General features: G+C 41.9%; 1 protein-coding gene across 2 annotated transcripts in view; it reads right to left on the reverse strand.

The window, feature by feature from the left end:
* COPS4 (COP9 signalosome subunit 4) overlaps positions 1-12,409 on the reverse strand; it is a 40,956-nt gene extending 28,547 nt beyond the window's left edge. Inside the window, exons 1-2 of one of the 2 annotated variants that reach the window (XM_025386530.1) lie at positions 11,558-12,409; positions 1,123-1,202 (exon numbers count right to left, since the gene is read on the reverse strand). In XM_025386530.1, coding sequence (XP_025242315.1) covers positions 1,123-1,202; positions 11,558-11,631 — 154 coding nt within the window. In that variant the 5' untranslated portion in view covers positions 11,632-12,409. The remainder of the gene's footprint in view (positions 1-1,122; positions 1,203-11,557) is intronic. The other variant, XM_025386529.1, reaches the window with a different exon arrangement.
* Between the last annotated feature and the right edge of the window lie 11,353 nt (positions 12,410-23,762).

Consider the following 23,762-nt stretch of genomic DNA (forward strand, 5'->3'; position numbering starts at 1 on the left):
TACTATAGTCCAATGTTCTCAATAAACCACTCCTAACAGTTTTTTCAAAACCATTGCTGGTTTATCTCACACTGGAGGCCATGATTTTTTAAGTCTGTAATCTTCTAAGTTTTAAGGGAGTAACTTTTTAAGGCAGTTGTAATTAATTAGCTTATCACATATTAATTGGAATTCATTATTGGGTAATACTGGATGTGACTGAGAAAACAGTTTCACTACAAGTGTCATTAGGCATTTAAGTTACCATACAAGCTGGTATTACTCAAGGAAATATAAGCAAGTAAGAGTAGTGTATCAGAAAACCTTATTTCTGATCTGGGCTCTGCCAGCTAAATTTCCTTGAAAAAAGTTACTTAATCCTGAGACTTGTCTTACAATATATTATACAGGGATACCTGTACCTATATGGTCTAGTCAAAGAGTTATTAAAAGGAGCCTATGTGACAGGTAATGAGTGTGAAAACACACTGTAAAGCACTATGAGATATCATTAATGATGTGAACTCACTATAAAATTCCAGCCTGAATTTTGAGTAATTTTCAAGATCACTGGATATGTTTGAAGTCAGGTAGTGTGGAAAAGTTTCTGGAAGAATGAAAATTTCTAGTTCTCAATTCAACAAACATAAACATTAATAACCGCTAATTCTTACATAGCATTTATTATATGCCAGGTCCTATTCTAAGCACTTTACTAAGTATATTAACTCATTTAATGTCCCAATAATTCCACAGAGTAGAATTTTACTGTACTACAGTAATGTACCACAGAGTACATTTTAAAGAGGAAAAGGAGGCACAGAGAGGTTAAATAATTGACCCAAGATTACACAGCTTATAAAATAGTGTACCAGAATTTGAACCCAAACTATTCTCTTCACTATTATGCTGTATTGTCCCTCATCAGCTATTATAATAACAATAACCATAAAAAACTTTAATTGGGATTGTAATTTTGAAGAAAATTCACTGAAAATTAATCAAGTTGTAAACAGTTTAAATTCTAAAATCAATCTCAATGCATATTTAATATTGATAATTTGATATAAAACAAGGCTTGAGAAAACTTTAAAGTCCTAGCTCAGTAACACAAGGCAAGCATGAAATTTCCATTTCACTTACTTGCTTCCACAAAAGCTTTCAAAGCTTCTAGTTGTTCTGCTCCAGATAACTGAATGGCTTTTTCCAGGATCTGACGATACCTACAACAATACCAAATGAATATAATGTTCTGAGGGTACATATTTTTTTTTTTTTTTTTTTGAGACGGAGTCTCGCTCTGTCACCCAGGCTGGAGTGCAGTGGCCGGATCTCAGCTCACTGCAAGCTCCGCCTCCCGGGTTCCCGCCATTCTCCTGCCTCAGCCTCCCGAGTAGCTGGGACCACAGGCGCCCGCCACTTTTAATGCAAACTTTGATGTGTATTTATTCATTTCTACTTACCCTGGTTTCTTTCATAGTACTATAGTTTGTGGTTTTCTTTATAGTATATCACAGATTTTTTTTTAAAAAAGTTTCTAGTCTATCACAAGAAATATTAAATCTGTAATTATATAAGGTGCCACTTCATCTAGTTTTCAGTATAGTATACCAGAATTTTTTAAGTTTTCAAGTTCATCACAAGAAAGAGTGAATCTATAATTCTGTTACAGAATCTAAGGTGTCACTTTTTCTTGAAGGTTTTATTTTTGAATTTAAACTACAAAGTCAATTTCTTTTCAAATGCCTTAAAAGATAAGCTATATTTCCTCCAACTGTGTAATACACAGACACACAAAAACATTATTTGAGGTGACGCGGAATCTTTTCCTCTTACAGACCTAATGTATGTAGGCTCACCAACAATAGGATAATGTTGACCAGGCAATGAAACCAAACATTAGAGACTGAATGTCTTAGTCTGTACAAAATAAACTTCACCAAGTCAAATGCACTGATAGAATACCATTTACGCTGTCAGACAGGACCTATTTATTCTTTATTTGCATTCAGATCTAATAACTATTCTACCTAATATCTGTGACCACACAAGCTCCACGAGGACAGGACTTTTTGTGTTTTGTTCTCTGCTACGTAGACAATTATCACAAACAATTCCTGGCATATCATAAGCACTCAAATATTCAACAGTATTAGTAATGTTTTATTTCTTAATGAGGGGTTAGTATATGAGTGTTATACTATTCTTTTGTTGTTTCGTTGCTGTTGTTTTTGAAGACGGAGTCTCGCTCTGTTACCCAGGCTGGAGTGCAGTGGCACAATCTTGGCTCACTGCAACCTCCACCTCCCAGGTTCAAGCGATTCTCCTGCCTCAGCCTCCTGAGTAGCTGGGATTACAGGCGCGTGCCACCACGCCCAGCTAACTAATTTTTGTAATTTTAGTAAAAACACGGCTTCACCATGTTGGTCAGGCTGGTCTTGAACGCCTGACCTCATGATCCGCCCACCTCGGCCTCCCCAAGTGCTGGGATTACACGCGTGAGCCACTGTGCCTGGCCTATACTATTCTTTATCTCTTTTGTCTTAATTTTTTTTTTTTTTTGAGATAGAATCTTGCTCTGTCACCCAGGCTGGAGTGCAGTGGCACGATCTAGGCTCACTGCAACCTCCGCCTCCCAGGTTCAAGCAATTCTCCTGCCTCAGCCTCCGGAGTAGCGAGGACTACAGGTACGCACCACCACGTGTGGCTAATTTTTGCATTTTTAGTGGACGTGGGATTTCCCCATGTTGGCCACGCTGGTCTCGAACTCCTGACCTTAGGTGATCCGCCCACCTCGGGCTCCCACAGTGCTGGGATTACAGGCGTGAGCCACCACACCCAGCCAATTGTACTATTTTTTAAAAGCAGTAAATACATTTTACAAACCTAATAGCATTGCAATCATTCGGAAAGTCATCCAGAATAGTTACGAAATAAATATACAAAAATAGAGCCTGAACTCATTCAGATTTATGACTTTCATTTTGTAGGGCACACCCTCAAGCTATCACTCAGCATTACTGACTCAACTCATACAAAATTCTCACAACCTTGGTTACCTGATTTCTCAAAACCACAATGAATCAAAGTGACTTTAAGAAAGCAGATAAACGATAGAAAAGATAGCAAATTCCAAAAGAAGAAATAAATTATTCTAAGAAAGCAAGGAAATATTAAGTTTTTAAAAAATTATATTTTCAATATTGCTAAGTTTGAGGGTCTTTAAAAGATAAATTACTTTATGGCCCTGGGCATGTTTTCAGATAAGTCATACATTCAATGGTTTGTTCTCTTTTATTTTTTTCATATTTAATTAAATCAAGGGTTATGGCTAAGATCTTTTACATTTATATCCTCACAGATTATTTTATACTAACAATATTAGATTCAAAGATAATAGTGTCTCACTTATATAAATTTGCTAATTAACCTAAGTTGTTTTGTGGTTGTTATGGTTTTTTGTTTGTTTGTTTGTTTGTTTGTTTTGAGACAGGGTCTCACTCTGTCTCCCAGGCTAGAGTGCAGTGGCATGATCACAGCTCACTGTAACCTCCAATTCCTAGGCTCAAACAATCCTCCTGCCTCTGCCTCCTGAGTAGCTAGGACTACAGGCATGTGCCACCACTCCCGGTTAACTGTTCTTTTCTTTTTGTAGAGATGGGGTCTCACTACATTGCCCAAACTGGTCTCCAACTTCTGGACTCAAGCAATCCTCCCAACTCGGCCTCCCCAAGTGCTAGGATTACAGGCTTGAGCCACTGTGCCCAGCCTAACCTAAGTTTTAACACATAGTTTCATAATCAATCAACTAATCTGTATTGGGAATAGGAAGAAAAAATGAAAACAAACCAACCTAAAAAGTGATCAAAGTTTTACACTCATCAAACTATATAACTTATAGAGGCCTTAGAAATTACCTACATAAATTCCCAGTTTTATAGATTAATAAATTGAGGGCCAGTCGCAGTGGCTCATGCCTGTAATCCTAGCACTTTGGGAGTCCAAGGCAGGTAAATCACTTGAGTCCAGGAGTTCAAGACCAGCCTGGGCAATGTGGTGAAACCCCATCTCTACAAAAAAAAAAAAAAAAAAATACAAAAATTGGCCGGGCGTGGTGGCTCATGCCAGTAATCCCAGTACTTTGGGAGGCCAAGGCAGGTAAATCACTTGAGTCCAGGAGTTCAAGACCAGCCTGGGCAATGTGGTGAAACCCCATCTCTACAAAAAAAAAAAAAAGAAAAGAAATACAAAAATTGGCTGGGCGTGGTGGCTCATGCCTGTAATCCCAGTACTTTGGGAGGCCAAGGGAGGCAGATGGCTTGAACTCAGGAGTTTGAGACTAGCCTGAGCAACATAGTAAAACCTCATCTCTACCAAAAATACAAAAAATTAGCCAGGCATAGTGGCACACACCTGTGGTGCCAGCTACTTGGGAGGCTGAGGTGGGAGGATCGCCTGAGCCCAGAAGGTGGAGGTTGCAGTGAGCTGAGATCTTCCCACTGCAACTCCAACCTGGGCAACAGATTGATATCTCATCTCAAAAATAAAAATTTAAAAAATAAAAAATAATAATACAAAAATTAGCCAGGTGTGGTGGCATGTGCCTGGACAAAGCAAGACCCTATCCCAAAAAAAAAAAAAAAAAAAGTGAGGTACAGCACTGTGGCTGCATGCTCCCTTGCTTCTCTAATATGTAAATTCCAGTATCTAAGAACAGAGATTACTTTTGCACAATAAAAACATAAAATGACTAACAAACCTGTTTTAAACTAGGAACTTAAACAGAAATTTAATATTGCCATATAAAATCATCCCAAAGCGCTAATTGAGTCCTTAGGCATTTTAAGATGCTATATGAGATTCTGCGTATGATACTAAAAAGTTTTTAAATGACCTTAGTCTTTGAAGATCTTATGGCTGAGAAGACAAAGGGGAAGATTAAAAATAAAAAGTTAGGCCGGGTTCGGTGGCTCACGCCTGTAATCCCAGCACTTCGGGAGGCCGAGGCGGGTGGATCACGAGGTCAGGAGATTAAGACCATCCTGGCTACCACAGTGAAACCCCATCTCTACTAAAAATACAAAAAATTAGCCAGGCATGGTGGCAGGCGCCTATAGTCCCAGCTACCCAGGAGGCTGAGGCAGGAGACTGGTGTGAACCTGGGATGTGGAGCTTGCAGTGAGCAGAGATCTCGCCTCACACTCCAGCCTGGGTGACAGAGCAAGACTCCGTCTCAAAAAAAGAAAAAATAAATAAAAATAAAAAATAAAATAAAAAGTTAATACGTTAAGTGTTAAATTACAATATGGCCAGGTGCGGTAGCTCACACCTCTAATCCCAGCACTTTGGGAGGCTGAGGTGGGCAGCAGATCACTTGAGGTCAGGAGTTCGAGACCAGCCTGGCCAACATGGTGAAACTCCATCTCTACTAAAAATACAAAAATTAGCCAGGTGTGGTGGCATGTGTCTGTAATCAGCTACTTGGGAGGCTGAGGCATGAGAATCGCTTGAACCTGGGAGGCAGAGGTTGCAGTGAGCTGAGATCCCGCTGCTGCACTTCAGCCTGGGAGACAGAGTGAAATTCTGTCTCAAAAAAAAAAAAAAATGTATGGAGGAAAATAAGTGTTATTACTAAGGCATTGAACATCTCTCATATCCATTTATCATCAGTGAACTGAGCATCTTTTATGTGTATGAACCAAAGTTCAGTATGTTGATTCCTACTTTCTTGGCACTTGAAAGGAATCTAGAGGTAAATAAAGCATGAAAATGTACCACAATCATCATTTAAGATCACAATGGATAGTAAAGGAGTAAAGGTAGGTATTAACAGATCTTCCACTTACAGTAATGGTGAACTAAATGACTGCACCAACCCTCCCTCAAAAAAAAAAAAAAAAAGCCAACATAAAAAGCTGAAACAAACGAAAAAAATATTTAATTGCATAAAATCCTAACAAGAAAGGGAAAATGAGGAAAATAAGATAAAACAAATATTCTGTCTAAAGGCATTTGCTGATGGTGGAAAGATGGCTGAGAGGTAGAGTGGCATTTCTTGTAGGGAGGAGAAGGTGGGCTCACTACAAATCTGCTGGAAGCACTGAGAAGCAAGCTGCCATTTCTGGCAGACTAACTGAGCTACACAAACGGGAATGGAAGTTCCATATCTGCCAAAGGAGGAGACACACACTTTGGAAGTAAGGTTACAAATTCTATCCCAAGACCACCCAGGTAAACCAAAAAAATTGTGAAGCCTTGATTCTACACTGTTAGCACTCTCAGGTAATGAAATTTCTCTCTAGAATCAACAAAAGCAACAGACAATCGCAACAACCAAGGACATCAGATACTGACTGGAGTTACCAGAAAGAGCATGATACAATTATGCTTACAATGTTCATGGGGATAAAGACAAGCTTTAAAGTTTCAGCAACAGACCAGGAGTCATAAAAAGTATCACTGGAAAAAAGAACCACCAGAAATTATAGAACTAAAAAATACAACCCAACTTAGAAACTCAATGGAGTACTTAACAGCAGATTAGACACAGTTGAAGAAGTGATAAACTAGAAGGTAGGTCTGAAGAACTAATCCAGAATAAAGCATTCAAATGGAGGAGACAGGCCGGGCGTGGTGGCTCACGCTTGTAATCCCAGGACTTTGGGAGGCCAAGACGGGCAGATCATGAGGTCAGGAGATCGAGACCATCCTGGCTAACACGGTGAAACCCCGTCTCTACTAAAAATATTAAAAAATTAGCCGGGCGTGGTGGCAGGCGCCTGTAGTCCCAGCTACTCGGGAGGCTGAGGCAGGAGAATGGCATGAACCCGGGAGGCAGAGCTTGCAGTGAACTGAGATCACGCCACTGCACTCCAGCCTGGGTGACAGAGCGAGACTCTCTCTCAAAAAATAAATAAATAAAAATAAATAAAAAATAAAAAATGAAAGACAGAGTAAGATGGCTAGAGGTTATAGTCAGTGGGCCTGACAGGGATTTCACTGGAGCCTAGAGGAGAAACAGAATGGGGCAGGGGCAACATTTAAAGAGATACAGGCCAAGCAGAGTAGCCCACACCTGTAATCCCAACACTTTTGTAGGCCGAGGCAGGAGAATCCCTTGAGCCCAGGAGTTCGAGACCTGCCTGGGCAACATAGGGAGACCCCCATCTCCACCAAAAAAAAAAAAAAACCATGTTTTTAAATTAGGCATGGTGTCATGTGCCTATAGCCCCAGCTACTCAGGACGCTAAAGCAAGAAGATTGCTTGAGCCAAGCATGTTAAGGCTGCAGTGAGCTGTGATCTCTCTACCGCACTCAAGCCAGGGCAACAGAGACAGGGCAACCCTGTTTCTAAAATAAAATAGAGATATAACTGAAGACATCTCAAGACTGATGAAACCTTTTAATACATTGATTCAGGAAACCCAGCAAAGCTGGACCAGGATAAAAAACGGCCACAATAATTTCACTCCCAGTACCCATGTCCCTTTACAATATAACTTTGTAGCTCTTCATATCAAAAGGTAGACTTTATTTCCCTACCCCTTGAATCTGGAGTTGACCAATAGAACGTGGTAGAAATGAAGTGCTAGTTCTGAGCCTAGACCTCGAGAGGCCTTGTGTGTGTTTGTCTTTTGGAATCCTGCTGCTGTCACATGAACAGGCCCAGGCTAACTTACTGGCTAATGAGATATGTAGCCCAGTCAACTATATTGCCCCAGCCAACAAGCCAGCCAATCCACAGAAGTGGAGTTGCCCACCTGGCCCAGCCGGCAGCTAACTACAGACCCACATGGGAGCCCAGTGGAACCAAGACCATGTGGAGCAGAAAAAAACCATACAGCTGGGCCCAATCCAAACTACCAACCTACAGAATTACGAGCTAAATAAGTGACTGTTGTTTTAAGCCCTAAGTTTTGGGGTTTATTTCACGGCAAAGGGTAACTGACATAGAAAAGTAAAAACAAATCCACAGACATATCATAATGAAGCTAAACAAAATTAAAGACAAAATCTTAAAAACAGGTAAGTGCTGGCCGGGCGCAGTGGCTCACGCCTGTAATCCCAGCACTTTAGGAGGCCGAGGCAGGCGGATCACAAGGTCAAGAGACTGAGACCATCCTGGCCAACATGGTGAACCCTGTTTCCACTAAAAACACAAAAAAATTAGCCAAGTGTGGTGGCGTGCACCTGTAGTCCCAGCTACTTGGGAGGCTGAGGCAGGAGAATTTTTGAACACGGGAGGCAGAGGTTACAGTGAGCCAAGATCATGCCACTGCACTCCAGCCTAGGTGACAAGAATGAAACTCCGTCTCAAAACAAAACAAAACAAACAAACAGAAAAAATAGGTAAGTGCTAATATAATATTTAGGAGACATAAATAATTGGATGGGGTTGATCTTTAAAATCTAAACATTTCAATTTAATAACAGTAGGAAGGCAGGCATTCTAGGCAAAAACAATCACTATCTGAAGTGTGGTCAATTTTTTTTGGTGAAAATAAGGCCAAAAAGGTGGATGTGTTTGTTTAGAGTTAAGGGCTCATAGGCAAGCAGACATGGACTGTCTTCTAGCTTCACCACTAGTTGTGTGACCTCAGAAAGGTATTTTAACTCTGTACTTTGGTCTTCTCTTACTATAATGTAAATAATATCACTTACTCCTACTTATTAAGGATTTTTAAATGTAAGTAATGTTGTGCTTCGCACAGTAAACTCTACATGTTATCAACTTTCACTCTAGAGATGAAAACCACTAAAATGGTTGTGTTTGGGACAACAAATAGAGAATCAGAATCTGAGTTAGAAGGGGCCTTTGAGGTCTCTCCTCAATATAGTCTATCCTCCATTGTGGCTCTCCTATTCTAAATCTTTATGTGAGATAATAAACACAACACATAATATGCACAAAAACAGCCTACAAAATGGAGGAAAATGCTTTTCATCTGACTAATTTCTTACATAAACTTTAGACAGCTGTGTTAATCCACAGTTATGGGAAAGCATTTCTAATTGAGTTTTTAACAAGAAAACGAGCATAGTCTGGTAGGTTTAAAATGAGCTTTTTAGAGTGATGAACCTGGGTTCAAATACAAGCTCTGCCCCTTTCTAGCTATTCGTTAATTCAACCACATGTATTGAGCAACTGTTGTTATAGATACCCCAATTGCTAGGAACACACAGTATTGATGTTTTAGAAACAATGTACTCCATTATTCTTTAATATGGAATCCTTTGTTTCTCAGCTCCTAAAAAATCCCCAAAAACCTTCATTAAAAGTACATACAAGAAAAAATACATTAAAAAAAAAAAAAAAAAACACTGATATATTTCAAGGGTATTTCTCTTAAAGCATGTAGCTGGTAGAACTGATGTTGTTATAAGGATAAATATTCTGATACTTCCTTGCTCAGATAGGAACTGCAAGCAAGCCCAAGACTTTTCTCAGAAAGCAGCTCTGAAGGAGTTGCTGGCTAACACAGCACTGGCTATCAGTTATCAAGCACATTATTTCATTTAATCTTCACAACACCATGTGGTAGATTGCTACAGTAATGGCTTCCAATGAATCATGTCTCCCTCTGTCCAGGCTCCTTTGCAATGTAACTTTGCCACTAAAGAGGCAGTAGTAGGCTCCATTTCCCCTCCCCTTGAATCTGGGCTGGTCTTCTGATTTACTTTTACCAGTACTAGAGAATTGATGTGAGACTTTCTAGGCTATCCTTAAGAGGTCTTGTGACTTCCCCTCTCATAGCCACCTAAGAAAGCCCAAGCTAAACTAATGAATGAGAGACTATGTGCAGAGAGAGACAGATCCTGCCGAGAGCAAGATATGCATGTGAGTCCAGCCCCAGGTGAGTTGCCAGCTGACTATATCTGCATGAGTGAGCCCAGAGAAGACCAGAAGAGCTGTCCAGTCAATCCATAGAATCCTGAGAAATCACAGTTGTTTTACACTGGTAAGTTTTTGGTTACAAAGCAACAGATAACTGAAGTACCCTATAAATACTATTGTTTATCTCCAATTCAGACCTGAAAAAGTAAATACTTAAGTTTCAGAACTCTGCAAATACATGAAAAGCTCTATTTCTTCTGATAACTAATGCACTTATTTTTCTTTCACAAAATAAAAAGTAAAGGAAACATGGGGGAAAAAATATAAGCTGCTTTTACTTTCATCCATATCTACAAAATTACAAGCAAAAAGGATTAAGCCATGAAGACATATTTATTTCCAACCCATACAATAAGTGAATATATATTACTGACAGCTTAGTGATAGTAACAACAATCTTGCGGCACTTTATATATGTCAGGTACTGTTCTAGGTGATATAAGTGTGGTAAGTATATATGCACACAGAGACTCATCTTGTCTTCAGATAATCTCAGACAAGAATATGTCCTATTATTATCTTCATTTTCCTGAATGGGAAAATGCAGCACAAAGTAGTTACGCCCAAAATATACGGCTGAATTTCCCACTGATAAAAGTAGATTACATTTACCACCAGAGAAAAGGCAGCCTAGCCTACTTAAAACAGTCAGAATTTCGATGACCAGGTTAGAGCAGGTGTATCCCATTAACATACATAAAGTGATTTCAGCTGTCAGGATGTAAACATTAAGATCAACTTGAGAGGCATACTTTATTTACTTATTTATTTATTTATGGAGAAGGGGGTCTCACTATGTTGCCCAGGCTAGTCTAGAACTCCTGGCCTCAAGTGAGCCTCCCACCTCAGCCTCTCTGCACCCGGCCTAGAGAGGCATACTTTAAGTTCATTACAAAAGATCAGTGCTGTGACATCTACAAAGAGAAAATGAACAATATACGTCTACCTACCTATGCTTAATACTGTTGAACAACTGCTTGCACAACAGGCACGTCACACATTTTAACTTGGAGTGAACCTAAGCATTCTATATGAATTTCGACAAAATTCAGATTCCTGCAAACATCACTACTCTAGACAACCTGATCCGCGATATGAGCACATTCCGCCTATGTGCCTTCAGAGTTGGTGGCGGAGAAAATACCCGAAACACAAGGACCCACAGAAGACAGTCTGAGTGGTCTGGACGACATGACAGCGGCCATACCTCCTCAGTCTCAGCCAGCCCCAAGAAGCCATCTCCCCGAAAAACACAGCATCAAGGCCCCAGAATATACATTTCTCTGAATCAAAAAAAGGAGGAGGAAGGTCCAACGAGAGGCCAGATTCGGTGTGAGGCCGGCCAGCGATAGGAAGAGGTACCAGGGAAGGCTACTAAGGCCAGGGTAGCAGTCGTCTGTCAGACCGCTCTTCCAAAATCCTAAGGGACCAGAGAGATTCTATCAATAACTGAACAAGTTGACAGTCATCCCAAGTCTATGGCCTCGAAGGCCCCTGCACAAGGTCCCCTCCAGCTCTCTGCTTCTCCCAACATTTGCCTCCCTAGCCGACCTCAGGCCCGCCCCCTTGGTCGTCAGGCCGGTTCCTAGCTTCACGCCCAAGAGTCGTGGCCAACCTAAGGAGATTAAGGCTGTGGCTTTCTTTCCCCACCTCTGTACTCCCGCGTTGCTGGGAAATACTCACTTGCCAGCCAGATCTTTATGAGAGCCGCTCGAATTCATGAGCTGGGCCAAATCCTGTCGCACGGCTGCCGCCATCTTTCTCCCAGCTCAGCGGTGGATGCGGGGCCTCTGGCAGCCAAAAAGAAAACGAGTGTGGTCCTCCAGAGTGCAGCCAGAGGGAACCTGAGATGCTACAGAGTAGCGTCTGTGTGGGCCAGAGCGTCGGGTGTGGGAGCCTGGGCTAGCTCCGCCCTCAGGGTTGAGTGATGCGGGGCTCCACTCCTCAGGTCTGAGGCCTGCCCAGCCCTCTCCTACAGTCTCTGGCTCTCACGCTCGGACTTTGGATTGGCTGATGAACTCCAGGAGTGAGTCTCTAGTGTAACTCCAATAAGTACCCGGTACATAAAACGACTGCGTTTTCGCAAAGTTCCATGTCTCATGTCTGTGGTTTACCGTCCTTAGGTCTTTCAGGCAGCGCTTAAACTGCCTGTGGTAAAGAACGAGTTTTGTTTCTGATTCACCACAGACGATACTTTTTAGAAATACAATTAAAAAGTCCCCATTCCTCCTCCCACTCCATGCACTTTATAAAGGTTGATCAGATATTCCAGTTTGTCCAGTACAAGGCCATTTTCCCTCTGTCGTCCTGGAGTAGTGATTAATAATATCCACCCTTGCGGCCGGGCGCGGTGGCTCACGCCTGTAATCCCAGCACTTTGGGAGGCCGAGGCGGGCGGATCACGAGGTCAGGAGATCGAGACCATCCTGGCTAAACACGGTGAAACCCCGTCTACTAAAAATACAAAAAAATTAGCTGGGCGTAGGTGGTGCACGCCTGTAGCCCCAGCTACTCGGGAGGCTGAGGCTGTAGAATGGCGTAAAACCCGGGAGGCGGAACTTGCAGTGACCCGAGATTGCGCCACTGCGCTCCTGCCTGGGCGATAGAGCAAGACTCCGTCTCTAAATAAATTAATTAATTAATTAAATTAAATAACATCCCCCCTTTCATTCTAGAAACGGTTGCATTTCAATGGAAGATTATATGGTCGCCTGCGTTTATATGATATTCAATACTCATGTATTCTTATGGAATTTCTGCAAATACAAGCAAATATTAATAAATATAAAATTTTACCTCTCCTTTCACAAAAAGTAACACCACATAATTGTTCTGCTTTGTTTTTTTTTTTTGTTGTTGTTGTTGTTGTTTTGCACTTTTCCTGGTACTATGGTTTGAATAATTGTCTTCTCCAAAACGCAAGTTGAGGGCTGGGTGCCGTGGCTCACGTCTGTAATCCCAGCACTTTGGGAGGCCGAGGCGGACGGATCATCTGAGGTTGGGAGTTCGAGACCAGCCTGAACAACATGGAGAAACCCCGTCTCAACTAAAAATACAAAAATTAGCCAGGCGTAGTGGCACATGCCTGTAATTCCAGTTACTCAGGAGACTGAGGCAGGAGAATCACTTGAACCTGGGAGGCGAAGGTCGCGTTGAGCCAAAACTGCACCACTGCACTCCAGCCTGGGCAACAAGGGCTAAACTCCGTCTCAAAAAAAAAAAAAAAAAAAAGGCAAGACTCCATCTCAAAAAATAAAAATTAAAATTAAATGAAAAAGAAAACAAACAACTCATGTTGAAACTTAATCTTTAATGTGGCAACATTTAGAGGTGGGTCTTAAATAGGTGATTGGATCATGAGGACAAAACCCTGAGGAACTGATCCATTCGTGGATTAATGGGTTATCATGGGAGAGAACATGTGGCTTTATTAGAAGAGGAAGAGACCTGAGCTAGCATGTTAGGAAGGTCACTCCCTTGCCATGTGATACCCTGTGCTGCTTCTGAACTCTAGCCTAAAGTCCTGACCAGCAAGAAGGGTCTCACTAGATGTGGTCCCTTGACCTTAGACTTCTTGGCCTTCATAACTGTAAGATTTAAATTCCTTTTCTTTATAAATTACCCAGTTTCAGGTATTCTGGTATAAGCAACAGAAAACAGACTAAGACAGCTGGACATCTTACTAGCTGTCCAGTCTTTCAAAATCACTCTTTTTAGAGCTAGAAGATATTACATAGCAAGGGTGTGTCTTAGTTTATTTAATCCTTATAGGACACAAGTTATTTTTAATCAATGCTGCGATGAATAACCTTTACATACATTATATATGTACAGGTAGAAAACATTACCAGAAATGAGGCAAAGGATAGACATACAATCTTGGTAGATCCTGCCAAATTGTACTTTGTAGGAATGGTATCATTTTGCCTTCCTATCAGAAATATATAGGGGTACAGTTTCCTACAGGCTTGCCTACAAAGTCTGTCAAACTTTTGGAGTTTTGCCATCTTGATGTGTGATAAATGGCATATTCTCTCTAATGGGAAAGAGAAAGAGAAGAATACCTAAAGAAGGAATCTCTTTTAAGAATGTGTATTAGTCTGTTCTCAGGCAGGCGTGGTGGCTCAAGCCTGTAATCCCACCACTTTAGGAGGCCAAGGCCGGCAGATCACCTGAAGTCAGGAGTTCGAGATCAGCCTGGTCAACATGGTGAAACTCTGTCTCTATTAAAAACACAAAAAAATAGCCAGGCGTGGTGGCGGGTGCCTGTAGTCCCAGCTACTTGGGAGGCTGAGGCAGGAGAATCACTTGAACACAGGAGGCAGTGAGCTGAGATCGCGCCACTGTACTCCAGCTGGGTGGCAGAGTGAAACTCTATCTCAAAAAAAATAAAATAAGTAACAAAAGAATGTATATTAGTCTGTTCTCACATTGCTATAAAGAACTCCCTGAGACTGGGTAATTTTTAAAGAAAAGAGGTTTAAATGACTCATAGTTCCACGGCCTTACAGGAGGCATGGCTGGGGAAGCCTGAGGAAACTTATAATCATGGTGGAAGGGTAAAGGGGAAGCAAGTATGTCACCACGTGATGACAGGAGAGAGAGAGAACACAAAGGGGGAGGTGCTACAGACTTTCAAACAACCACATCTCGTGAGAACTCACTCACTATCATCAGAACACAAGAGGGAAATCTGCCTGCATGATCCAATCACCTCCTACCAGGTCCCTTGCCCAACATTGGGGATTACAATTCAACATGAGATTTGAGTGGGGGTACAGAGCCAAACCATATCAGAAAGTAAGGTAGAGATTGCCCACATCAATTCGGATCATGTTCCATTAACAAGAACTTAATCATATGACCACCAATGAGACTAGAAATTTAGTTTCCAGTTGGGCAGTCTTGTGCCCAGAAATAGGAAAGAATGAGTTTAGAGGGACAATCAGCAGTCTCCACTGCAGTATGTCCCTCTGACCACCTAAATATCCACATGTCCTCTGATGGTAATTTTAGGTATCAACTTGAGTGGGTTAAGGAATACCAAGAAAACTAACTGTTACAGCATTATATTAGTGTGTGTCTGTGAGGGTGTTTCCAGAGGAGATTGGCATGTGAGTCTGAGTGGACTAAGTGAGGAAGATCTGCCCTCAGTGTGGGCAGGCACCATCCAGTTAGCTGGGCCCAGAGAAAACAAAAACAGAGAAAAGGTGAGTTGGTCTCTGTCCTAAAGCTGAGAAACACACTTCTTCTCCTGGCCTTGGACTCCAGGACTCATACCAGCAGCACCCTGGGTTCTCAAGCCTTCGGACTTGGATTAAGCCATGCTGCCAGCATCCCAGAGTCTCTGACTTGCAGACTGCTTGATGTGGGACTTCTCAGCCCCCACAATCACATATCACGTGATCCAATTCCCCTAATAATTCCCCTCTCATATCATATTTTTTATATGTGTGTGTGTGTGTGTATATATATATATATATATATATATCTCCTATTGGTTCTGTCTCTCTGGAGAACCTGAATAATATAGCTTCTTCTCACAGTAGAGCCTACTTCCTCCTTCCCTAGGGAAGAAAGCTCAATTTCCCATTCAATTTCTACATCAGCTAAAAATTCAGGATATCTGGTGATGCAGAAATCTATCACATTGGGATGTGGTGTTTTGTAGTCCAGAGATGTATACACTGTAAAACAACTGATGTGTCCTATGCCCATACATCCAATACAAACCAACAGTGGAGCAGAAACAGGCCAATCACAGTTAAAACTCAGACAAAGGAAGAATGGGAAACACAGCAGTTACTGGTCCATAACAATGGCAGAATCATGGGAAGGAAGTATGGATACTCACTGCCCTGATACTGGAATAAGTTCCTTGGTCAGTCCTTGGTTCTGCTGAGAGGATTTCTATTGTTTGTTGTGTTGTGTGGGTGCAAGCTTTACCTTCTGAATACAAGTTAACTGGATGTTGAGTGTATTTCCTTTTTGAGAATGCCTTAGTGCTTGAACACTTGAAGGCTTTTGTAGGCCAGGCTTTTGGGGTGCTTGCTTTTTTTAACTTAAATAATTCCATTGAATATTCAATAAGTTCTACGTGCTTTCAGACAGTTTCAGATGCCAGTAACCACACCCAAAATTATTTCTCAAAGTAGTTAGCAAACTTGCCTTAAATCCTAGCTTCTTTGCTCAACCCATTTTTAATGCCCTCTTTGTAATGGTGGCAGCTGTGAAAAAATCTGAAACAGTAGGCTTAAATGAGAAGAGAACTCTATCAGTTTGATTTGGCTTTAGCTTATTTTTATTTTCTGTTGTTTTTGTTTGGTTGGTTGGTTGGTTGGTTGTGTGCGCCAAGAAGTCTTAAACGGCTATGAAAAATCTCTAAGCCAAGTCTTTTCTTCTGCTATTTCAAGATACATAAACAGTTGGCTTTTTCAACTTAGTGAGGGTTCACAATTTCCACTTTATTCCCTTTTTAACTTGACTTCACACTTGACTTGCAACACCTTACCCAAGGCAACAAAAAACAGCCACACACACAAGCTGGCTCTTTTCAGATACTTCCACTAGCTACAAGCTGGGGAAGGAGATTTCCTGCCTTCCTAATTGTTGGAGGCAGCAATTTTACTAAATATTTTGACCTAAAAAGGACTTCTCTTTCCAGACTGTTCATTCCCCTTGCCCTAACTCTAACAGAATATTACGTATTTTTAGGTTTTACTTACAGCAGTGAAGAAAAGCAAACCCGGATGGCCCTGGAGGCTTATTCTCTCCTTTTCAATTATTTAGCAAGAGGTTAGCAAGGCACATCTTAATGAACTCAAGGGAACTGCACAAATCCTAGCTCTTTTTTTTTTTTTTACCATGCAAAATCCTCAATTCTAGCCCAAACTGAATAGAAACTGTCATGTTAACAAAATCCTAGTAATCTTTGCATGTTAAAGTTTGAGAAGATCTAGCAGATGTCAACACCATTGGTATTTGTCTTAGTTTGTTTTCTGTTGCTTATAACAGAATACCTGAAACTGGGTAACTTATAAAGAAAATGAATTTATGTCTTACAGTTATGGAGGCTGAGAAGTCCAAGGTAAAGGGGCCACATCTGATCAGGGCCTCCTTGCTGATGCACAGGGCATCGCATGGTGAGGGGGCCAAGCATACTTGCTCTGGTCTCTCTCTCTCTTCTTATAAAGCCACCATTTCAACTCTCATGGGAATCCCTTAATCCATAAATCCATTAATTCTTTAATAGATTAATCCATTCATGAGGGCAGACCCCTTATGATCCAGTCACCTCTTAAAGGTCCACCTCTCAATAATGTCACATTAGGGAATCACTTTCAACATGAGTTTTGAAGGGGATAAACATTCAAACAATAGCATTGTATGAATTACCCTCACGAGCAAGGCCATTTCCTTGGCCAGGAATCTCCTGTTGTTGCAGTCTACTAGATGGTCTCTACCTTCTCACAACTTCCCTACAAAGATAAAAAAGTTATCCAGAAGCCTCTTTCCTGACACATATTCTACTGTACGTCCACTGTGTCCAGCCCAAATACGCCTCACTATCGAAGGGATAAGAGCACAAGTATTGTCCATACGGTACTGTACTGTTTTCTGCATGTGAATCCTTCCTCTATACTTACTCCATGTGTTGCTAGTGCTGTGTGACAGTTGGTTTTAGAGTCATCTGGTGTTTCCTGCCTAGATCTAGAATTGGTCATTTCTCCAAGAAGCCTTTTTCCTTTTAGTGGGGATGATAGTTATAAATAACAGTCCAAGTGCCAAGGAGGCTCGTTGCTACTATATCAGTCATTTGGAGACCTTTTTGTAGGACAGAACTAGGAAATCTGTACATATTTTAAGGGTGAAATGATTCATGAGGACATACTGACAATTCCAATTTAGGTTGTTTTACTTAACCTTTTCTGTATTACATCTGTCTCACCTTATTTCCACACCCAGAATCCTGGTTCACAGCACATGAGGAATATTCCACAATTACTCATTTTATTCATCCACATTATACACACAACAGCCTCAGAATAACAATACTTATACTACCATCCCCAATATGATTACTGATAACAGTTAAATATTTTCCTACATTTCCTATTATAATAGCCATATTGTAAGCACATATAGCCATTACAAACTATATTGTCTTCCTTTTTTTATTTTTTGAGATAGGGTCTCACTCTGTTGTCCCAACTGGAGTTCAGTGCCATGATCTCAGGTCACTGTAGCCTTGACCACCTGGGCTCAAGTGATCCTTCCACCTCAGCCTCCCGAGTAGCTGCGACTACAGGCACACCTCACCCATCACCATGCCTGGCTAATGTTTCAACTTTTTGTAGAGACAGGGTTTCACCACGTTGCCCAGGCTGGTCTCAAACTCTTGAGTTCAAGCAATCCACCTGCCTTTCTTCCCCAAATGCTGGGATTACAGGTGTGAGCCATGGCACCTGGCCTTATTTTCTTCCTTTTAATCATCATGTATTCTTTCCTTTTTCTTTTTTTTTTTGAGACAGAGTCTCACTGTGTCTCCAGGCTGGAGTGCAGTGGTGTGATCTCGGCTCACTGCAACCTCCACCTCTCAGGTTCAAGCAATTCTCCTGCCTCAGCCTCCCAAGTAGCTGGGACTACAGGCTCCTGCCACCACACCCAGCTAATTTTTGTATTTTTAGTAGAGACGAGGTTTCACCATGTTGGCCAGAATGGTCTCGATCTTGACCTCATGATCTGCCCGCCTTGACCTCCCAAAATGCTGGGATTACAGGCGTGAGCCACCACGCCCAGCTAATCTTCATGTATTCTTAGGTCAGTAAGCACTACATATTGAATGTTCACCATCAGCTCTTTTATTGATATATCGCTAGTCTTTGGTTTTCTGTTAAAGAAGGCAGTTCTTTAATAGGTTGTTCAGACAGGACTCAGAATCCATATTCTTGCATGTTCTTGAATATTGGTAACATCTTGTGCCTTTTATGTTTGTATCAGTCTTGTTGGATATAATAAACTTTGATTCACTTTTCTTAAGAACTTTAAGTATGGTGCTTCATTTTTTTTTTTTTTTTGGCATAAAGCACCACTAAGAAATATCTGATGAGAGTCTAATTTTCTATCTCTGTGTTTTTTAAGAGACAGGGTCTTACTCTGTCACCCAGGCATTACCCCATTAATGTATTAATCCATTAATGAGGACAGACACCTCATGATCTCAGTTACCTCTTAAAGGTCCACCTCTCAATAATGCCACATTGGGGATTAAGTTTCAATATGAGTTTTGGAGGGGATAAACATTCAAATAATAGCATTATATGAGTGCAGTGGCATGATCATAGTCACTACAGCCTTGAACTTCTGGGCTCAAGCAGTCCTCCCACCTCAGCCTTCCAAGTAGCTGGGACTACAGGCATGCTGGCCACTACATCCAGCTAATTCTTTAAATTTTTTGTAAGGGTAGGGTCTTGTTTTGTTGCCCAGGCTGGCCTTGAATGCTTGGGCTCAAGCAGTTCTCCCACCTCAGCCCCCCAGAGCTCTGGGATTACAGTCATGAGCTACTGCACTCAATTTTCTTTCTCTTATAAATCACTTACTCTTTTTGCTTAGATGCGTTAAGATTTTTTTCTCATGCCTGTAATCCCAGCACTTTGGGAGGCTGAGGCAGGCTGATTGCTTGATTTCAGGAGGTCGAGACCAGCCTGGGCAATGTGGCAAGACTCTATCTCTACAAAAAAATACAAAAATTAGCCAGGCATGGTGGCATGCACCTGTAGTCCCAGCTACTCGGGAGGCTGAGGTGGGAGGATGGCTTGAGCCTAGGAGGTTGATGCTGCAGTGAGCTGTGATCATGCCACTGCAGTCCAGCTTGGGCAACAGAGTGAGACCCTGTCTCTAAAAATAAAAAACAAAGATGTTGGGACTATCCAACAGGGAATTTAAGATAATTATGATACTGTGTTAAAGTTTCAATAAAAAATGTAGGCCAGGCACGGTGGCTCACACCAGTAATTCCAGCACTTTGGGAGGCCAAGGCAGGTGAATTGCTTGAGCTCAGGAGTTTGAGACCAACCTGGGAAACATGGCAAAACCCCATCTCTACAAAAAGAACACACATACACACAAAAAATTTAGTCAGTGTAGTGGCACGTGCATGTAGTCCCAGGTACTTGGAAGGCTGAGGTGAGAGGACCCTCTTAGCCCAGAAAGTTTGAGGATGCAGTGAGCCATGATTGTGCCACTGTACTCCAGCCTGGGCAACAGAGTGAGACCTTGTCTCAATGAAAAAAAAAAAAGAAAAAAAAAGGAAAATGTATACAACATGAATGAACAGATGAGGAATTAAAACAGATGGTAGAAATGAAAAGAAAATGTTAAAAAGAAATGCTAAAAATACAAAGACGTGTCAACAGAGACAAAGAATGTTTTCAATGTGCTCATGAGTAGACTCAGCACAGCCAAAGAAAGAATCAGGGAACTTAAAGAAGGTCAAGAGAAAGAGCCCGGCCAGGTGCGGTGGCTCAAGCCTGTAATCTCAGCACTTTGGGAGGCCGAGACGGGGGAACACGAGGTCAGGAGACCGAGACCATCCTGGCGAACATGGTGAAACCCCGTCTCTACTAAAAAAAAAAAATACAAAAAACTAGCCGGGTGAGGTGGCAGGTGCCTGTAGTCCCAGGTACTCGGGAGGCTGAGGCAGGAGAATGGCGTGAACCCGGGAGGCAGAGCTTGCAGTGAGCTGAGATCTGGCCACTGCACTCCAGCTCGGGAGAGAGAGCAAGACTCCATCTCAAAAAAAAAAAAAAAAAAAGAGAAAGATCCCAAACTAAAAGAACTAAACTTCAAAAAAAGAAAAGTGGGAGCAGGTAGAGAAGGGAAAGTGCTGTGGTTCGGATGTTTGACTCCTTCAAACTTCATGTTGAAATCTGATCTCCATTGCTGAAGGTGGGGCCTAATGGCAACAGATCCTTCATGACTGGCGTGGTGTTGTCCTCATGGTAATGAGTGAGTTCTTGCTCTAGTAGTTTCCATTAGAGCTGGTTGTTAAAAAGAACCTGGCACCTCCCCGCTTCAGTCTCTTGTGTCTCCTCTTGCCATGTGATCTCTGCACATGCTGGCTTCCCTCCCCTTTCTTCCATGAGTGGAAGCAGCCTGAAGCCCTCACCAGGAGCAGATGCTGGTTCACTGTTTCTTATACAATCTGCAGAACTGTGAGTAAATCAGCCTTTTTTCTTTATGAATTACCCAGCCTTGGGTATTTCTTTTTTTTTTTTTTTTTTTTTGAGATGGAGTCTCACTCTGTCACCCAGGCTAGAGTGCAGTGGTGCAATCTCAGCTCACTGCAAGCTCCACCTCCCAGGTTCACACCATTCTCCTGCCTCAGCCTCCCTAGTAGCTGGGACTACAGGCACCAACTACCACGCCCAGCTAATTTTTTGTGTTTTTAGTAGGGATGGGGTTTCACTGTGTTAGCCAGGATGGTCTCGATCTCCTGACTTCGTGATCCACCTGCCTCAGCCTCTCAAAGTGCTGGGATTACAGGCAGGAGCCACCACACCCGGCTGGGTATTTCTTTATAGCAACACTAAGACAGACTAAGAAAGAAAGTATCTCCAAGAGCTGTGGAACAAAATGATTCAACATACGTATAATTTGGCCGGGCGCGGTGGCTCAAGCCTGTAATCCCAGCACTTTGGGAGGCCGAGACGGGCGGATCATGAGGTCAGGAGATTGAGACCATCCTGGCTAATACGGTGAAACCCGTCTCTACTAAAAAATACAAAAAACTAGCCGGGCGAAGTGGCGGGTGCCTGTAGTCCCAGCTACTTGGGAGGCTGAGGCAGGAGAATGGCGTGAACCCGAGAGGAGGAGCTTGCAGTGAGCTGAGATCCGGCCACTGCACTCCAGCCTGGGTGACAGAGCAAGACTCCGTCTCAAAAAAAAACAAAACAAAACAAAAAAAAAACATACGTATAATTGGAATCCAAGAAAGAAAAGAGAGGAAAAATGATGCAGAAAAAAAGATTTGAAGAGACAGTAGCAAAGAATTATCCAAAAACTTTTTTTTGAGATGGAGTCTCACTCTGTTGCCCAGGCTGGAGTGCAGTGGCACAATCTCAGCTCACTGCAAGCTCCGCCTCCCAGGTTCAAGGGATTCTCTTGCCTCAGCCTCCTGAGTAGCTGGATTACAGGTGCCCACCACCGTGCCCATCTAATTTTTGTATTTTTAGTAGAGATGGGGTTTCACCATGTTGGCCAGGCTGGTCTCAGACTCCTGACCTCAAGTGATCTGCCCACCTCAGCCTCCCAAATTGCTGGGATTACAGGCATGAGTCACTGTGTCCAGCCAAAAAGAAAATCTTAAAGGCAGTCAGAAAAAAAAAAAAAAAAAAAAAGGCACATTACTTACAGAGGAATTACAACAGACTTCTGGTCACAAATTACAACAGAGTTCTGGTCACAAATTATACACCTCAGAAGGTAATGGAGTGACATGCTAGCAGTGGAAGGGAAGGCTTCTGGACCTTACATTCTGATGGTTCTCCCTTGAAATGTCCCTTCCATTTGGGGATTATTCACTTAAACATTATTGCCCCCATAAACAGAAACTAATGGCCATGGTTCTCTCATAACATTCTGACACACATGTGGACATTAACTCTTCCTTTAATTTACCTGAGCAGCAGTGAATAACAGTTTATTAGTCCATTTTCATATGGCTATAAAGAACTGCCTGAAACTGGGTTATTTATTTATTTATTTATTTTTAAATTTTACTTTAAGTTCTGGGATACATGTGCTGAATGTGCAGGTTAGATACATAGGTATACATGTGCCATGGTGGTTTGCTGCACCTATCAACCCGTCATCTATGTTTAAGCATGCATTAGGTATTTCTTCTAATGCTATCCCTCCCCTTGCCCCCCACCTCCTGACAGGCCCCGGTATGTGATATTCCCCTCCCTATGTCCATGTGTTTTCATTGTTCAACTCCCACTATGAGTGAGAACATGCAGTGTTTGGTTTTCTGTTCCTGTGTTAATTTGCTGAGAATGATGGTTTCCAGCTTCATCCATGTCCCTGCAAAGGAAATGAACTCATTCTTTTTTATGGTTACATAGTATTCCATGGTGTAAATGTGCCACATTTTATTTATCCAGTCTATCACTGATGGGCATTTGGGTTGGTTCCAAGTCTTTGCTATTGTAAATAGTGCTGCAATAAACACACGTGTACATGTGTCTTTATAGTAGAATGATTTATAATCCTTTGGGTATATACCCAGTAATGGGATTGCTGGGTCAAATGGTATTTCTGGTTCTAGATCCTTGAGGAATCACCACACTGTCTTCCACAATGGTTGAACTAATTTACACTCCCACCAACAGTGTAAAAGCATTCCTCTTTTCCTCTTTCTCTGCATCCTCACCAGCATCTGTTGTTTCCAGACTTTTTAATGATCGCCATTCTAACTGGTGTGAGATGGTATCTCATTGTGGTTTTCATTTTCTCTAATGACTGAGACTGGGTAATTTATAAAGGAAAGAGGTTTCATTTATTCAGTTCAGCACGACTAGGGAGGCCTCAGGAAAATTACAATCAAAGGCAAAGGGGAAGCAAAGCACCTACTTCACAAGGTGGCAGCAAGGAGCAGTGCAGAGCAAAGAGGGAAGAGCCTCTTATGAAACCATCAGATCTCGTGAGAACTCACTCACTATTATGAGAACAGCATGGGGGAGCTGCTCCCATGATTCAGTTACCTCCCACCTGGTCTCTCCCTTGACACGTGGGGATTATGGGGATTATGGGGATTACAATTCAAGATGAGATTTGGGTGGGGACACAAAGCCTAATCATATCAAACAGGATCATTGAGCAGTGGTTA

This window comes from Theropithecus gelada, chromosome 5 (genome assembly GCF_003255815.1).
Source record: "Theropithecus gelada isolate Dixy chromosome 5, Tgel_1.0, whole genome shotgun sequence".
Classification (NCBI taxonomy): domain Eukaryota; kingdom Metazoa; phylum Chordata; class Mammalia; order Primates; family Cercopithecidae; genus Theropithecus; species Theropithecus gelada.